The sequence below is a fragment of the Typopeltis vanoorti genome, chromosome 19, assembly GCF_054136105.1.
Source record: "Typopeltis vanoorti isolate ZY-2024b chromosome 19, IOZ_Tvanoo_1.0, whole genome shotgun sequence".
Classification (NCBI taxonomy): Eukaryota; Metazoa; Arthropoda; class Arachnida; order Uropygi; family Thelyphonidae; genus Typopeltis; species Typopeltis vanoorti.
The window spans coordinates 43,164,821-43,183,778 of record NC_143567.1 but is presented as its reverse complement, the minus strand read 5'-3'; the positions used below and the strand labels follow the sequence as shown (position 1 = coordinate 43,183,778).

The following is an 18,958-nucleotide window of genomic DNA, read 5'->3' as shown; positions in this document are numbered from 1 at the left end:
AATTTATGTTATAAAACACTTTTACTTAGAATCTTGAGGGAAACACTACTGGTGTCAAAGGTACTTCATATTTCTGGGTTTGTTAATGAATTATAATAATATGGAATAGTCTGGTAGTTGAAAAAAAAAAAAAAAAGAAATAATTAAGTAATTTATAATATTTCTAACAATAACACAACAGCATAGAAAAATTGGAGTCTAGTGGTTGAAAAACAAAATATTGCAATAAAAATAATTTCTAATTGGTGTTTGTATTATAAATTTCAGTAAAATAATTTAACACTGTAATATTACAGGACTTAACTATACATACTGAGGACATGATTAGTATATTATTAGTATAATTTCAAATGAAAATTTCTCTAACTGCATAAATGAATGCTCTCTAAACAATAATTAAAAATATGACATATAATAAAGTTACGAAAAAAACAGAAATATTCAACATATCTTGTAAAGAGATGTATATAAAATTCTAAGTTTAGTTTGGATTTTGCAAACTAATACCAGTTTCAGAGATCCAAACCTCAGTCATAACTGCTACTGCCTTCGATAAAATCTATACACATTTCAAACTCAGAGGTGAAGATTTCCGTTACTCCAACAAAATTTGCATGAATAATGTGTTTACTTTCAGGAATGCATTTGAGAAATGGAGAACAATGATTTGGCTGAAGTAAAATGACAGCTTTTTTTGTGGAAAGCTTAGAGAAGAATTCCGAAACTTTCAATTTTGATTTCATTTTTGGAAGATATATGAAATTCCAGCAAATTTTGTATGAAGGAAGGCATATATGCAGTTCTTAGACATTTTTGTTTATTTTTGCTACTCCATACTTTAGCTACAAATTTAAATTCTAGAATAATGACTAGAAGTAAGAAAAAATAAAAGCAAATGTGTAGAGAAAAAAAAACGGCTATGGTAACAAATAATTATTAAAAATAGCAGTGCAATAACTACTTTTCTGTGACCACTGACCGTTTCATAAAAACATAGTGAAAAAGAGGGAGGGTTATGTAAGAGTAATATGCTCCAGTGATTATTATATAGATTACACAACATATAAAGGGTAGAATGAGAAAAATGTGCAAAAAAACTGGGCTGGTTGCAGTTTGTCTTCAGGTTTTCATGCTAAAAAAAATGAAATGAAGGTTAATATTACAGTTCAATCATGACAATTTTCATTATTACACTACAAGTTTTATTAATGACATTCATTTAGCTTTCTGTAAAATAAAATCATGTTAGTAGAAATAACCAAAAACAAGAAAACTACTGATTATAAAGATAATTTTTTTTTTTTTTAAACACATCTTTATAATCAGTATTAAGATATCAATTAAAGATGCATTTTTTGTATAGTACAACAAAATTCCTATAAAACAGCATAATTATAAAAGAGCAAAAAAAAAATTCTGTATTATCTTTTGTTAGTCCAAATAAACATCTCCTTTACAAAAATTTATGACCATCTCCTAAAGCACTTGTGTGGTCTGGTATGAAAGGATAAATTTGAAGTATTTGCAGTTCTGGTATATTGAGCCAGTGTCATATTTTCTATAAATGAACATGAATGGCCACTATGACAACTACTTACATTCATTTCTGTAGAATTTGCAACAAATACATAAATTTGATTTCAACTGGTCTTATTCTCCTTCAGATATCCTTTCCCTTCAACTAAGAAAGAATATCTAACAAAAACTGATATGTGCTATGTTATTTTTTGTATTCTATAAACTGGCTAAGTATGTCAAGATTAATCTTTAAAGGTACTTGTGACATGACTATAAACAATAAATTACATGATAACCATAGTAATTAACTTTAATGAAATGAAAGCACACATATTTTGTACTGAAAATAATAGTACATCAGTGTGTAGAAATAAGCAAATCAAAGGAATGGGAATACAAGGTACATACAGCAGTCGGTGGTTTACCAATTAAAGACTGTTGCTGTGTACTAAAAATTAATATTAATATTAAATAATATTATTAAAAACTATTTTTGATGATTACATAATATAAGAATCTGCCAAACTTTTTTTGGGGGGGGGGGGGGAGAGAGAATTGTTCCAATTCAGATTTGGCTAATGTAAAAGGGCTTTGCAACTTTCTTTGAAAAGGTGTTCATCTTTAAATCTGCTTCTATGGAGAAGATGAGTTTCATCCCACTGGATACTGTGTTTAGTGTCAATACTATGTTGTGCCAGACCACACTTTTGAAGTTTCATGTATTCGATATAATATTGATGTTCATTAATTCTATTTTCCACAAAATAGCCTGTCTGCCCAAAGTATGTTAGATTATGTTCACAATGTATCTAGTAATCGCCAGCTAATGACAGGTGACAGTTTGTCTTTTGTAGATGGCAACAGATGAGAAATTCTGTTGATAGGAAAATATGTGGGATGAGATAATACTTCTTCAGAATTCTACCAATCGGTTCAGAGATACCAGAAATATAAAGGATTGGAACCCTGTAACCATTAAATTCCATTAACATTTTGAGAGTGAGAAGTTCTTGTTGTAAGCTTGAAGGAGAGAGAGGCACACATTATGTGCTCTATTAATTACTTGATAATGCTAATTTTTTGAGAAGTGTGATGAGCAGACTTTTGATGAACATATCTGCCAGTAAAGGTAGGTTTTTGATAAATACTGGTTGATAAATTACTGGAGGCTGTATGCTTAAGAAGGATGTCCAAGAATGGTGAACTACCAGCCTTTTCTTTTTCCATGGTGACTTGAATGCATAGGTGAAGGCTATTGATTGTTGCAGGAAAGTGGCAAGTTCATTTTCAGAATGAGGCCAAAGAGCAAAGACATCAAACATAAAGCATTTAGGTACCACAGCAAAGTCATGGCCTTTAGTCAATACACTAGTTTCAGCATGGCTAAAGGGCATGACTTTGCTGTGGTACCAAAATGCATCCCATATGTTGATTTTTTGCATAACATCAAATGCAATCTGTTGGGACTTTCCAAAGATACTAATAAACTATGCTTTGAAGTTGCTGCTTCACTTTTTAAAAGCAAATTATCTCCATGTAATTTATCGAGTGCTGAAACCCGTGCTGTTTTCATTAAGAAAAAAAAAGAGCAGGATATCTATTTTGAAAGCAGATAAAGGAAAAGCTGTAGTGGTAATGGATAAGGCTGACCATGAGAGTAAGACAGACTGCCTTTTACAGGATACCTCCAACTATCAAGAAATTAGTTATAACCTTACGAAATCACAAATTAAACAATTAAATAAGCTGCTTGATGAAGTTGTTAGTTGGGATCAAAATACTTTGGACAAGTTGCACACTCATTTTGGAAGAACTCCTTGTTTATATGGCCTCCCAAAAATTCATAAAGAAGGTTATCCAGTAAGACCAATCGTGAATTGTATCGACTCTCCTGCCTATAGAATTATCATGCTTATTAACTGCTCATACTGGACAATCCAGATCATTCATCAAGAATTCCACATATTTGCTTGAGAAATATCAAGGATATTCAAATACAAGAGGCAGATTTGTCAGTCAGCTTTAACACTGTTTCTCTCTTTACCAACATTCCATTATCTAACACTATTAATTTACTATATGATGATTACCTTCCTGACATTGCAAAGGTGTTTGAATTTGTTATAGAATCAGGATATTTCAGCTGGAAAAATAAGATCCAGACAAGTTGAAAGCACTGCAATCGGTAGCCCTCTGTCTCCACCTTTTGCAAACAATTTTTTTGAACCATCTGGAATATAGCTTGTTCTCATCCATTCATCCCCAACCCTCTCATTGGTTTTGTTATGTTCATAATGTCATTGCTGTTTGGCCTCATTTTTGAAAATGAACTTGCCATTTTCCTACAACAGATCAATAGCCTTCACCCGTGCATCCAAGTCGCCATGGAAAAAGAAAAGGCTGGTAGTTTATCCTTCTTACGCACATAGTCTCCAGTAATTTATCAATCAGTGTTTATCAAAAATATACCTTTACTGGCAGATAAATTCACCAAAAGTTTGCTCATCACACCTCTCAAAAAACTGCTGTTATCAAGACTTCAATTAATAGAGCATATAATGTATGCTCCTTTCCCTCAAACTTACAACAAGAACTTCTTGCTATCAAAACATTAATGGAATTTAATGGTTACAACCCTAATCAAATCCAGCAGATAATTGACTCCTATGTTTTAATACTTCAGGATTCTTCAACAGACTACAGGGTTCCAATCCATTATATTTCTGGCATCTCTAAACCGATTGGTAGAATTCTGAAGAAGTATCATCTCATCCCACATATTTTCCTATCAACAAAATTTCTCACCTGTTGCCATCTACAAAAGACAAACTGTCATGTCTATCATCAGCTGGCGATTACTAGATACATTGTGAACATAACGTATCTAACATACTTTGGGCAGGCAGTTCTGTGGAAAACAGAATTAATGAACATCAATATTATATCGAATACATGAAACCTCAAAAGTGTGGTCTGGCACAACATAGTATTGACACTAAACAAAGTATCCAGTGGGATGAAGCTCATCTTCTCCATAGAAGTAGGTTTAAATATGGACGCCTTTTCAAAGAAAGTTGCAAAGCCCTTTTACATTGACCAAATCTGAATTGGAACAATTGTCTCTACCCCCCCCCCCAAAAAAGTTCGGGAGATTCTTATATTATGTAACCATCAAAAATAGTTTTTAATAATATTATTTAATGTTAATATTAATTTCTAGCATGCAGCAACAATTTTAAATTGGTACACCACCGACTGCTGTATGTACCTTGTATTTCCATTCCTTTGATTTGCTTGTTTCTACACACTGATGATGTACTGTATTTTGAGTACGAAATATCTGTACTTTCATTTCATTAAAGTTAATTACTGTGGTTATAATGTAATTTATTGTTTATGTCAAGATTAGCATAATGATAATGAAATTTTCATGTGCTTTGTTACTGATTCACCACTTCTAAATATTTTACAATATCTACATTCTTAAATTTAATTTTAAACTATGCATTTGCTTTTAAAGACCATCAAAGAATCTTAATTTTTTTTTTTTTTTTTTTTGTGAAACCAGTACATATGGCAACAAATAAACATATTATGACACACAGGCTGGTTTAGGTGGACTTCTTATCAAGCACAATTTGCCATGACATCCTAATTTCTGAAAGAAATAATCATCTCAAATCATCTTTCCAATCTTCTTTTTAATAACCTTTCTGCTCTTATTTTTATATCCCACATTTGGAAAATACTAATTATGCTTTATTTGAAAGTATAATTACATTTTAGGAAAACAATTAAGTTTTTTTTTTCTTTGTGGAAAAAAAAATTATAAATCATAATCAAAGAACAAATTAACATACTTTCTTTTGAAATGTTGCATATAAAATTGACCATTTGATACAAATAACAATGAGCTATCAATTTGAGTTCAAGTAGAATTATTTTTATGTATTCCAAATATTTTTTAGTATAGCACCTGCACAGCAAAGTAAGAACAATACTGTGGCACATGCCCTTTTTTTGGTAAAGATCTGCATTCAATTCCCATTAATGATTCATGGAACATTTCTCTAAAACAGGACTTTCACAATTGAAGGCGAGTTAGTTGGTCTCAGACAGAGGTTTCTTTCCCAAATAACTTTTTTTCACCACCATAGAAAAACGAATATGAAAGCACAACAAAACTAAGTCAAGAAATCAGAGCTTAAACGAGAGTACATAAGTTGCATGGTTGTGGGGAATTAGTTTAAGGGTAGCAGCAGTAGTCTATAGGACAGGATCTATGGGAGTTGATTAAGGTAGGACTGGATTTGGAGGCAGAAAAAAAACTAGAACCTGATTAGAGGCAAAAATGTCAGGAATCTGGATTTAGAGACTGCAAAATATCAAAATGTTGAGTAGGAAGATGCTCACCAAGTGAACCTACACTTCTGTGGACTGAGTTTAGGTTCTGTAGATCTTGGAGGCTAACAACCCCACATTGGTATCTGCAGATTCCATTATTCAATATACAGCAACTCATTATAGCACTCACCAAGTGAACAGTTTGTTATAGTGGAAGGTTTTGCTACAAAGAAATTCCTTCAAAATGGAATTGATGTGTGGAGTATTGGCCAGAACCCCCCAATGGTATTCGTTATATAACAATGTGTGAATTCAACAATAATGGGTCCTATAGTGAGAGTTCATATCTATGTATTAGGAAAAACAAAAAAGTTGATCATGACAAATAACATTTAAGCAAAGAGAACAACACATTCATTTAAAGAGTTTTATATATGAACAAAGTTTTTTATTTTTTTTAACATGAGATATAATAGTTTCTCTGAAAGAACACTTGCTGTTCACTCAAAAAAGTAATTTACTATAATCAGAGGGTTGTCGTTGTAATGTTATGATGGTCATCATCAACTTTAAAAGGGAGGAGCAGGGTAGCGAGCAATGATGTTGATAACAATTCTTGTTGCTTGTGGGTCTAGGCAAAACAAACGCTATAAGGTAGAGTATGAAATTTAAGATAAGTGGCTATTAAGATCTAATGTGGCAGTGATTTTCAAATGGAACACACAAAATAAACAAAATTTTTAAAAATAAATGCAGGATTAATCATAAAAATGTTACTAGTATATAAGAAAATTAATAAAATTCTGATGTCATGACTAGTGTCAGGCAATGAAAACCTGCTATAGAAGTTCTGTCTGCCAACTCAGGTAGAAAAATTATGAACAGTTCTGAAATGGAATTTGTTTCCTATATACTGGTAACACTTCTGTGAAAGACCTGGTATCTGTAAGTATTTATCCTTCAATCAATTCTGTATTCCAATAGTGTTATAATTATGGAATATTCCATTTAATTAATTGAGAGAAATATTTTAGTTCTCCTCATTCTCTGACTCTTCATCTGCTTCACTTTCAGATTCCTCAGCTTCTTCACTCTTTGGGTTTGTAAATACTTCAGTTTTTGTGTCAACTACAGTAACTGTTTCAATTACATCACCATTCGCTGTCTCCACTTTCTCTATTATTTTCTTACCTTCTTCAGTTTCTTCTGTAACTTGTTCATTCTAGAAAAGAAATTATTATAAATTCAACTGATATAATATCACAGTAATAATTATACAGATTTTTTAAATAAAGAAATTGTTTACATAAATTAAATTTTTCTTACAGAATATTTAGTTGCATTTAAGTGCAGTTAAAGAGGGCATAAAATTAAAATGATCATTTATCACACAAAATTTATCTACAAGCCATTTTTGAAGCATATTTCAAATGAATAGTTTATCGTACCTTAAAAGAATACTGCATATACTATTCATGCAAGAGAAAAGAGGTGGGGAGAAGAAAGGCAAACCAGTTTTTTTTTTTTTTTTAAACAGGATTAGCAGTTTCAAGTGAATGACCTATAAATTTAGTACAAGATGCATGATAATGTCAAATTCCTGATTAAACATTTTTCTGGGAAGATAAGAAAATTCTGCTTTAAACAGAGAAGGTACTCAAAGTAATTCTGAGGTTTATACAAGACAGACTTCATTTAGTAAATTGAGTAAACAGAAATACAATAACAATTCTTGTTGCTTGTGGGTCCAGCAAAACAAATGATATAATGTAGATATGAAATTTAAGATAAGTGGCTAAAATATTTTTCAGAAAACAATTGATAAACAAATGCAAGAGACAGTCCTTGTTAGAGATCTAAACAGCAGGATAGGAAATTAATCCCAGTCATACAGAAATGTTTTCAGAAAGTTTGGAGAAAAGGGCAAAGCTAATAATGGTAAGTGCCTGCTGGATTTCTGGGATATGACTAGTCATCACTAACACCATGCTTCAACATAAAGATGTGCACAAATTCACATGGAGAGAAGACAAGAAAAAAAGCAGTCATTGATTACTACTGACAGTGATGATAATGGGTGTACATACTTGATGCAATTCTATCAGTGCGCCATATTATTATATGACACCTCTAAGGATTCATTGTGGAAGGACACGCTACTCTAATACAACTCACTTCTAATCTTCCAACTACATGATACTACTCCCATCAACACAAAAACACCATCTACCACACACCATCACCACCCTATAGTATATTTGTATGTAAATTGTGTGTTTTCTTGGCTTGCCAGTATGCATGATGAAAAACTGGAATTTCCCAGAGGGAAAAAAACTGCCACCTCTGTATGAGATTGGTTAACTCACCCTCTATTGACAATGTCCATATAAAGATTCTTCTCATCACAACAAGAATCAAACTTTTTTTAACATTTATACCAAATGTTAAAAAAAATTACAAAAGTTAATATCTGATCGGTGCAATGATTTTAAACTTAATTCTTTTTAAAATCCAGAAATGATTAACTCAAGACCAAATTTAAAAAAATTATATATATATATATATATATATATATGTGTGTGTGTGTGTGTGTAACAAAACTATATACAGATAAATATAATTAAATTAATAATTAAAAACTAATTGAATCCAAGTTCTAAAACCATCCTTTGGTCTTCCTCTCTGAAGAGAGGACATCTAAATCTAAGTGGAGTGACAAGTGACAGACTAATTTTTGAGGGACATTGACAGGTAATAATGTAAATTTAATCATAAATACTGTCATAGTATTCTGTATATTCCTTGAGGAATAGATATCAGACAATTGATAAGAAAAAACACTAATGTATTAAAATGAATTATGTTCACTAATTAATTTTATTCATTTCCTATTAACATTTAATTCGTAGTAGATAACATATTAAGTATTTTCATACAACTAGAACAAATGGAAGAATGGAAACAACTTTTTCCTTCTTTGTGCTTTTCTATCATTTTACAGCACATGAAGAATAAAGCTTTTAATAAATTAATATTTTAAACCATATGATTGATGAAACTTGAAAATCAATGCTAAATATACAATGTGTAGTAAAAACTGAACATAACATTTTATTGTACTGACTTTTGTCACTGCTAAATTTCTATCTGCAAAGGAATACAATAACCAAAACTTTAAATTATACTGAAAAAACACAAAATTAGATTTCCAGTAGAATCATATCTTTCAAGCACAGCAATGCACACCAAGGCAACTTTAAATTAAATGGACATGAGTATATTTTCTGACTTCACCTACATACAAAACCTTTTTCAGTGTATGAAGTCTTCTTGGATTGAAAAACGTAACTAAAACCAGTTTCTAGGGAGGAGCTTTTGTACCTGCGCAAAACATGACTTAAATGAATTTAGTACTACTTTTATCATCATATTCAGCCATCACCTTTTTTGAGGTTCAGGACAGTCACCATAACAGATACTGCAATAATGCATATTCATAATGTTTATTTTGACCAACCATATTACAATTACTTGGCATTACCAAGACAAAGAAGACAAAAACGGGTGAAATATTACTAAATAATAAGATGTTATTTTCAACACCAAACATGAAGATAAACTTCTTAATTGGAAGGCAGTTTCAAGTTATGTAGGCAAACTTCAAAATGGGGACATGAACAATGAAACTTATTTGTGTCTATGGTCCCACAGAAGATTCCCCCAAGGAAGAAGTGGACGAATTTTTTTGAGTCATTAGAACAAGCAGCTGACAAAGAAAATTGAAAAGTGGTTCCTTGTTGCAGATCTGAACAGCAGAGCAGGAAATGAATCCCACCAGGCATATAGGAACATTTAGGGAAAATTTAGAAAAAAGGCCAAAGCTAATAATAATGGTAAGTATTTACTGGACTTATGCTCAGGACACAGACTAGTCATTACTAATAGCATGTTTCAACATAAAGATGTGCACAAGTTCAGTTCACATGGAGAGAAGACATAAGAAATAAGAAAAGCCCCATTGACTATGTCATCTTTAATAGTGATATCTTGCTCATTCAGGATACAAGAGTGTACAGAGGATTTGAAACCAGAAGTGACCATTACTTAGTACTAAGAAGGATAAAAATGGATATCACATTGAAAAGAACAGTAATTGAAAAGAAAAGTTTTAAAAAAAATTAAAGTTAAGCAGTTTTTACAAGTAAATCATAGACTCGACTATACAATCATCATTGAAGAAAAAAAAATGAAACAAATTGAAAACAGAACCAAACCTTGGAGTCTCAGTGGCAAATCCTGAAGAACACATTGACTGATTCAGCTAGGGAGGTATGTGGTGAAATTGTCTACAAGGATAAAAAATAAGAACACCATGGTGGATACAAGAAGTTAAAGAGGCAATCCAGGAAAAGAAAACACACCAAAAGATCTTAGCAAATAAGTCAGCAGGGGTGCCCTAAAAGAATACAAAGAAAAATGTAAGCAGGCTACGGTGTGTGTGTACAAAAGTAGCTAAAAAAAAAGGGGTAATTATACTTTTCAATTACATTTATAAAAAAAATGTAATTATACTTTCAAAAAGGTCACGGGAAGGCTTTGGTAAGAATATAGAAAATAAATTTCCGGAAGGTGGCAAAATTTTCTGGAGTTATTGAAGAAGCTTAGAAATGGAAGAAAGGGTACTGTAAAAGGAATCAAAGATGATAAATAAAGATTATAACGGTGACATGAAAACTGAAAATAAGGATATCCTAGATGCCTGGAGTAATTACTGTGAAAGAATGTTAAATGAACCAAGCAGTGACAGAGCCATACTAGAAAATTTCCAAGAGGAATGCAAAGAAGAGTCATCATCATCAAATTATGTATCCTCAAGGGGTGTACAGGATATGATAGTACTACATGAAAAAAATTACATCATTACTAACTTCCTATCTACAATTTTCCTCCAAATCAGTCTGTTACATGTCAAGACTCCAACATTATTAGATCTTATATTTCTATCGTCTAAGGCACTTTGTACCATATCACTTCACCGATATCTTGGTCTTCCTCTGGATCGTTTTGCTGCCAACCTGGCAGAGAACACTTGTTTTGCTAATCTTTCTTCGCCCATTCTGTTTAAGTGACCATACCACCTGAGATAAACTCTGCTAACGCATTCCTGGATGCTGACAATGTCAAGTTCTTTCCTAATATCCTCGTTTTTAATATATTGCCATTGATGCCATCAGTTCACGCTTCTAATGTTTCTCAGGACTCTCATATCTGCGGTCTCTAGTCTTTGGTCAAGTATTTTACTTCTGACCCAGCATTCAGATCCATAAGTTAAAAGTGGTTTGAACACTGTCTTGTATACAGCTAATTTAGTGTTCCGACTAATTTCTCTCTTATTCCATATGAATTTATTCAATTGACTTCCCACCATACCAGCTTTGCTGATTCTGTTGTCTATTTCTATATTTAATTTACCATCTTCACTAAAAATCGTGCCTAAGTAGCTGAAATGTTTTACTTGTTCCACAGGTTCTCCATTCACAACACAGTTGACATTTTCAATGATTCTGCCTATTTTCACTGTCTTTGTCTTTCCATTGCTGACCTTCATACCATATCTATTACAACAGTTATTCAATCTAGTCAGGGACTCTTGCAAACTTGTAGCAGATTTATTTAGAAGTATAACATCGTCCGCATAAAGCAAAGAGCCGACATTAACATCTCCAATTTTGATATCATGTTTAATACCACTTTCCTTCATAATGTGATCCATATAGATAATGAATAACAGAGGGGATAATGTACATCCTTGTCTCACACCAGATTTAACATTAAACCATCTTCCTGTACTTCCTTCAATTCTAACTGCTGACTACAACTCAAATAAAGACTAAGTATTGTTTGATATAATGCCCAATTGAGACCATATAACTGTAGCATACTGAATAGCTTCTCTCTTGGTACCTTGTCATATGCCTTTTTCAAATCGACAAAACTTAAATACAGATCTTTGTTATGTTCCCATGCTTTCTCGACTATTTGTCGTCAAGTGAAGATCTGATCCTGACAGCCTCTATTTGGCCTGAAACCAGCTTGTTCTTCACCAAGCTTTTCTTCCACAATTCTTCTCAACCATTTCTCAAGTATACATGCATAGATCTTGCCAGGAACACTCAGTAGGGAAATACCTCTGTAATTCTCACATTCAGTTTTATTTCCCTTTTTATATATATGGGTACTATGAGAGCTCAACTCCAATCATCAGGAATTCGTCCCTCTGTCCAGGCTTTCTGAACTATGCAGTGCAGCCACTGTAAGACTTTTATACCACTGTACTTCAGCATTTCTGGTCGAACATCATCTACTCTTGCTGCCTTTCCAGATTTCAAGCCTTTGATGGCTTTTTCTACTTCAAGTATGGGTATGTATTCCTGACTGCATGCCTGGTCAGTGTTTTTTTACCACTGTGCTGTCATCACTGCTTGTTTCATTTAACAGTTTTTCAAAATAATACTCCATACTTCAAGGATATCTTTTTTCCCTGTTTTATCACCTTTATCATCTCTAACACCTTTTACAGCACTCTTTCCTCCATTGCTAAGCTTCTTCAACAACCTCCAGAATATTTTGCCATCTTCTTGATATTTATTTTCTATATTCTTGCCAAAGTCCTCCCATGACTTTTGTTTAGCTAGTTTTACACAGTGTTTAGCATTCTTGCATTTGTCTCTGTATTCTCTAAGAGCACAAGCTGATTTATTTGCCAGGAACATTTGATATGCTTTCTTCTTTTTTTTCTTCACTGCCTCTTTAACCTCCTGTGTCCACCATGGAGTTCTGATTTTTTTTATCCTTGCAGACAACCTCACCACATGCCTCTCTAGCTGAATCAATCAGGGCTTTCTTCAAGGCTTGCCACTGAATCTCCAAGGTTTGATTCCCGTTCTCAAACTCTTTCATTTTTTCTTCAATAATCTTTGTGTATTTTAGTCTACAGTTCACATCTGAGAGCTGCTCAACTTTTATTCGCTTTAAAACTTTCTTACATATTCTTTTCAATACGAAATGCAATTTTATCCTGCTCAAGACTAAATAGTGATCACCCCCAATTTCAAATCCTCTGTACACTCTGGTGTCCTGCACCAGGGAGAAAACATCACTATCATCAATAACATAGTCAATGAGACTTTTCTTATTCCTTGCCTCTTCTCTCCATGTGAATTTGTGCACATTTTTATGTTGGAACATGGTGTTAGTAATATCCAGTCCATGTCCTGAGCAGAAATCCAACAGATATTTGCCATTATTATTAGCTTTGTTCTTTTCACCATATTTTCCCACAATATTTTTGTATGTCTCACAATCATTTCCTACTCTGCTATTTAGATCCCCAACAAAGACCAACTTTTCCTTTTTCATTGTGTCAGTTGCTTTTTCTAAAGCATCAAAATAAGTCTCATTGTCCAGTTCCCCATTCTCATATTTGCCCACATTACTCTACTTGAGACTGACTGCCATTCAAGAAGATTAGCCTCGTATTTTGTGTTGAATACTATGGCTACTCCTTCTTTTCCTTGATTGTCATTGCCTGAATATAACATTTTGTATTTATTGCTCAGAAAGAATCTCACCAGTTTTTGTCTTTTTTGTTTCAGTCACCCCTATAATGCCGATCTGGTACTTATCTAATTCCTCAGCTAGCTCCATTTCTTTGCCATTCAGGCTTCTTATGTTGATAGTACCGATCTTTAACTCTGGTGATGTTGAGTTGGGGTACATATCGATATTTGAGATTGGAAAAGCTGTCAAAAACTTGAAATGTGGAAAGGCAGCTGGAGTTGATCATATTTGATCAGAAATCCTTAAGTATGGAGGTATAAAAGTTTTGCAGTGGCTAAAATGCATAATACAGAGGGCCTAGCCAGAAGGTCGAATTCCCAATGTTTGGAGCATAGCTCTCATAGTATCCATCTATAAAAAAGGGAGTAAAACTGAATGTGAGAATTAGAGGAATTTCTCTACAGTGTTCCAGATAAGATTTATGAAAGCATACTTGAAAAAAGGTTGAGAAAGTTTGTGGAAAAGAAACTTGGAGTACAAGCTGAGTTCAGGTCAAATAGAGGTTATCAAGATCAGATTTTTACTTTAAGATAAATAGTTGAGAAATCGTGGGAACATGACAAGGATCTGTACTTCAGTTTTGTAGATCAGGAAAAAGCATACAACAAGGTGCCCAGAGAAAAGCTTTTCAAAACATTACAATTATATGGGGTGAATATAACATTATATAGAGCAATATCTAGTTTGTATTTAATTGTCAGTCAGCAATTAGAATTGAAGGAAATCCAGGAAGATGATATGATGTAAAATAAGGTGTAAGAAGGATGCACATTATCTCCATTCTTATTCATTGTCTATATGGATCACATTATGAAAGAAAGTGGCATCAAGCCTGATATTAGAATTGGAGATGTCAAAAAGTTTGACATCTCCAATTCTAGCTCTTTGCTTGACAAATGATGTTGTACTCCTAAATAACAGCTGCATAATACAAATTTGGCATAAAATCAGCAATAAAAAGACCAAAACTATGAAAATTGGCATGGGCATAGAAAACTTCAGCTGCATTCTGAATGAAGATCATATAGAACGAGTAAAATATTTCAGCTATTAAGACACTGTTTTTTTTTAGTGAAGATAGCAGGTTAAATCTGAAAATAGATAACAAAATAAGCAAAGCTAGTATGGTGGGTAGCCAGCTGAATAAATTTATATGGAATAAGGAGAAATTAGTGAAAACACCAAACTAGCAGTATACAAAACAGTGTTTAAAACAGTTTTAAGCTATCAATCTGAGAGTTGGGTTAGAAATAAAGCACTTGATCAAAGACTAGAGACCACAGGTATGAGGGTTCTGAGAAAAATTAGAGAAGTGAACCAATGGCATCAATGGCAGAATCATATAAAATGAAGATATTAGAAAGGAACTTAACATTATTAGCATTCAAGAATGTTGTCAGCAGAGCTAATCTATGGTGATATGGCCACTTAAATAGAATAGGTGAGGAATGGTTAGCAAAAGAGGCATTTGATGCCAAGATTGCAGGAAAGAGACCCAGAGGAAGACCAAGACCCATGTGGATTGATTCAGTAAGAAGTGCCTTAGAAGCACAAAATGTTAGATATGACAATATTGGAGTGCTCACAAATATAGATTGATCTGGAGGAAAATTGTTGATAGGAGATTAACAATAATGTAAACTTAATCATGTAGTGCTATCATGGTAACCACCATCAATTTCTCGATATGTATCCACATATCAGGAAATTGATGATGATGTATTTAACTAAGGATAGAACAAAACATTTAACAATCTTTATAGAAAAAGATACAGTTTATAATATACTTTAATTCACAAGGTATAGTCTTCAAATACTTATTAGTCATTTTTCTAAATCTCATTAATATTCCCCAACATTTCATTAAGAAATTAATTACCACCAATTCTCTAAAGACTAGCAATACACAAATATGATATATTTACCTTATCACTATAAAATTTGGTTGAGTTACATTCAGTTAGGTGAAGAAAGAGAGCAGAGAGGGAGAGGAAAGTAAGAAAGAAAGAGAGGGAGGGAGAGAAAGTAAGTATTCATTACTTAAATTCTTGGTACTTATGTGAAGGACATTTAAAGGGATTTTTTTCTCCATACTCAATGCTGAATAAACTGAATAATTATAAGATTCTTGGTTCAGAAGAAATCCAGTTTATACCCAATAAAAAGCTTCTAACATATTACAAAAATAAGTGAAGAATAAAATACTATGCTTTTTCTTCCACTTCTTGAGAAACACAAAACCTTAAATGAGAAGTCACAAAATGAAGTACTTGTTCTTATACATACCACTTGCACTTCAGTTTCATTTTCATGGGATGTGAATCCATTTTCTTGAGGTGTTTCAGATTCCATGGAAAGGGCATTTATTTCTGGAATTTCTGTAACTGCTGTTCCATCATCTAACTTCAAAAACCTTAGAACTTCATCATCATCATTAGCCAACTGGAAATCAGCATAGTCCTACAATATTTTATAAGCAAAGTATGACAAAATATTTTGAACTGTATTAATTCTAATTAGATCAATTTTATCTAAAAATTAGTAGCTATAGAATGAAGATATATACCAAAGCTAGCTGTTATTAAGTGGTCACATTTTTGGCACTAAAAGCAATTCTCAGTATAGCATAGCATTGATACTATGCCTTGATTGGGAGGCCATTTGGCAGAGTGATGTACCAAGTAAGTTAAAATTGTCTGATATGACAGTTGACTGTACTTCATTGATCATTTATATATACTCTCAGGTTACACAGAAAAAAAAATACAGGAAAAATAAAGGGAAAAGAAGGAATGAAGCTGTAGCATACACTCAAAAGGCACAACAATTTCAATTCAAGTTATTCATCATCATCAAATTCCTGACATGTATCCTCAAGGGGCGTACAGGATATGATAGGACTACATGAATAATTTACTAACTTCCAATCTACAATTTTCTTCCAAATCAATCTGTTACTTGTCAAGACTCCAATATTATCATTATCAGATCGTATATTTCTATCGTCTAAGGCACTTTGTACCGTATCAATTCACCTATATCTTGGTCTTCCTCTGGGTCGTTTTGCTGCCAACCTGGCAGAGAACACTTGTTTTGCTAATCTTTCTTCGCCCATTCTGTTTAAGTGACCATACCACCTGAGATTAGCTCTGCAAACACATTCCTGGATGCTGACAATGTCAAGTTCTTTCCTAATATCCTTGTTTTTAATATGGTATTGCCATTGATGCCATCTGTTCACGCATCTAATCTTTCTCAGGACTCTCATATCTGCAGTCTCCAGTCTTTGGTCAAGTGTTTTACTTCTGACCCAGCTCTCAGATCCATAAGTTAAAACTGGTTTGAACACTGTCTTGTATATAGCCAATTTAGTGTTCTGACTAATTTCTCTCTTATTCCATATGAATTTATTCAGTTGACTTCCTACCATACCAACTTTGTTGATTCTGTTGTCTATTTCCATATTTAATTTACCATTTTCACTAAAAATTGTGCCTAAGTAGCTGAAATGTTTTACTTGTTCCACAGGTTCCTTATTCACAATACAGTTGACATTTTCAACAATTCTACCTATTTTCATTGTCTTTGTATTTTTTTTTTAATGCTGACCTTCATACCATATCTATTACAACGTTATTCAATTTAGTCATGGAATCTTGCAAACTTGTAGCAGATTTATTTAGAAGTATATCGTCCGCATAAAGCAAAGAGCTGACATTAACATCTCCAATTCTGATATCATGTTTAATACCAATTTCCTTCATAATGTGATCCATGTAGATAATGAATAACAGAGGGGATAATGTACATCCTTGTCTCACACCAGATTTAATATTAAACCATCTTCCCGTACATCCTTCAATTTTCTAACTGCTGATTTACAACTCAAATACAGACTAAGTATTGCTTGATATAATGTCCCATTGACACCATATAACTGTAGCGTATCGAATAGCTTCTCTCTTGGCACCTTGTCATATGTCTTTTCCAGATCGACAAAACTTAAGTATAGATCTTTGTTATATTCCCATGCTTTCTCAACTATTTGTCATAAAGTGAGGATCTGAATCTGACAGCCTCTATTTTGGCTGAATCCAGCTTGTTCTTCACCAAGATTTTCTTCCACAATTCTTCTCAGCTGTTTCTCAAGTATGCTTGCATAGATCTTGATAAGAACACTCAGTAGGGAAATCGTTAATTCTCACATTCAGTTTTATTTCCCTTTTTATATATGGGTACTATGAGAGCTCTACTGCAATCATTGGGATTTGTCCCTCTGTCCAGGCTTTCTGAACTATGCAGTGCAGCCACTGTAAGACTTTTATACCACCATATTTCAGCATTTCTGGTTGAATATCATCTACTCCTGCTGCCTTCCCACATCCACATTTCAAGACTTTGATGGCTTTTTCTACTTCAAGTATGGATATGTATTCCTGACTGTATGCCAGTCGAGTGTTTTTTACCACTGTGCTATCACTGCTCGTTTCATTTAGCAATTTTTCGAAGTAATTACTCCATACTTCGAGGATATCTTTTTCTCTTGTTTTCATGTAACCTTTATCATCTCTAACTCCTTTTACAGCACTCTTTCCTCCATTTCTAAACTTCTTCAACAACCAACCTCCAGAATATCTTACCACCTTCTTGATATTTATTTTCTATATTCATGCCAAAGTCATCCCATGACTTTTGTTTAGCTAGTTTTACACAGTGTTTAGCTTTCTTACATTTGTCCCTGTATTCTCTAAGAGAACAAGCTGACTTATTTGCCAGGAACTTTTGATATGCTTTCTTCTTTTCCTTCACTGCCTCTTTAACTTCCTTTGTCCACCATGGAGTTCTGATTTTTCTATCCTTGCAGACAACCTCACCACATGTCTGTCTGGCTGAATCAGCCAGGGTTTTCTTCAAGGCTTGCCACTGAATCTCCAAGGTTTGGTTCCTGTTCTCAAACTCTTTCTTTTTTTTCTTCAATAATCTTTGTATATTTTAGTCTGCAGTTCACATCTGAGAGCTGCTCAACTTTTATTCGCTTTAAAACTTTCTTACATGTTATTCTTTTCAGTACGAAATTCAATTTTATCCTGCTCAAGACTAAATAATGATCTCTTCCAATTTGAAATCCTCTGTACACTCTGGTGTCCTGCACCAGGGAGAAAACATCACTATCAACAATAACATAGTCAATGAGACTTTTCTTATTCCTTGCCTCTTCTCTCCATGTGAATTTGTGCATTTATGTTGGAACATGGTGTTAGTAATAATCAGTACATGACCTGAGCAGAAATCCAACAGGTATTTGCCATTATTATTGGCTTTTCTCTTTTCTCCAAATTTTCCCAAAATATTTTTGTATGTCTGACAATCATTTCCTACTCTATTTAGATCCCCAACAAGGACCGACTTTTCCTTTTTCATTGTGTCAGTTACTTTTTCTAAAGCATCAAAAAATCCCTCCACTTCTACCTTAGTT

General features: G+C 33.2%; 1 protein-coding gene across 2 annotated transcripts in view; it reads right to left on the bottom strand.

The window, feature by feature from the left end:
• Positions 1 to 490: 490 nt before the first annotated feature.
• Positions 491 to 18,958, bottom strand: part of LOC150096045 (SH3 domain-binding glutamic acid-rich protein homolog) — an 85,072-nt gene continuing 66,604 nt past the window's right edge. The window contains exons 3-5 of one of the 2 annotated variants that reach the window (XM_090409467.1): positions 15,769 to 15,942; positions 7,054 to 7,084; positions 491 to 1,132 (exon numbers count right to left, since the gene is read on the bottom strand). In XM_090409467.1, the coding sequence (XP_090265593.1) occupies positions 1,128 to 1,132; positions 7,054 to 7,084; positions 15,769 to 15,942 (210 nt within the window). In that variant the 3' untranslated portion in view covers positions 491 to 1,127. Of the gene's footprint in view, positions 1,133 to 6,780; positions 7,085 to 15,768; positions 15,943 to 18,958 lie in introns of those variants that run through there. The other variant, XM_090409466.1, reaches the window with a different exon arrangement.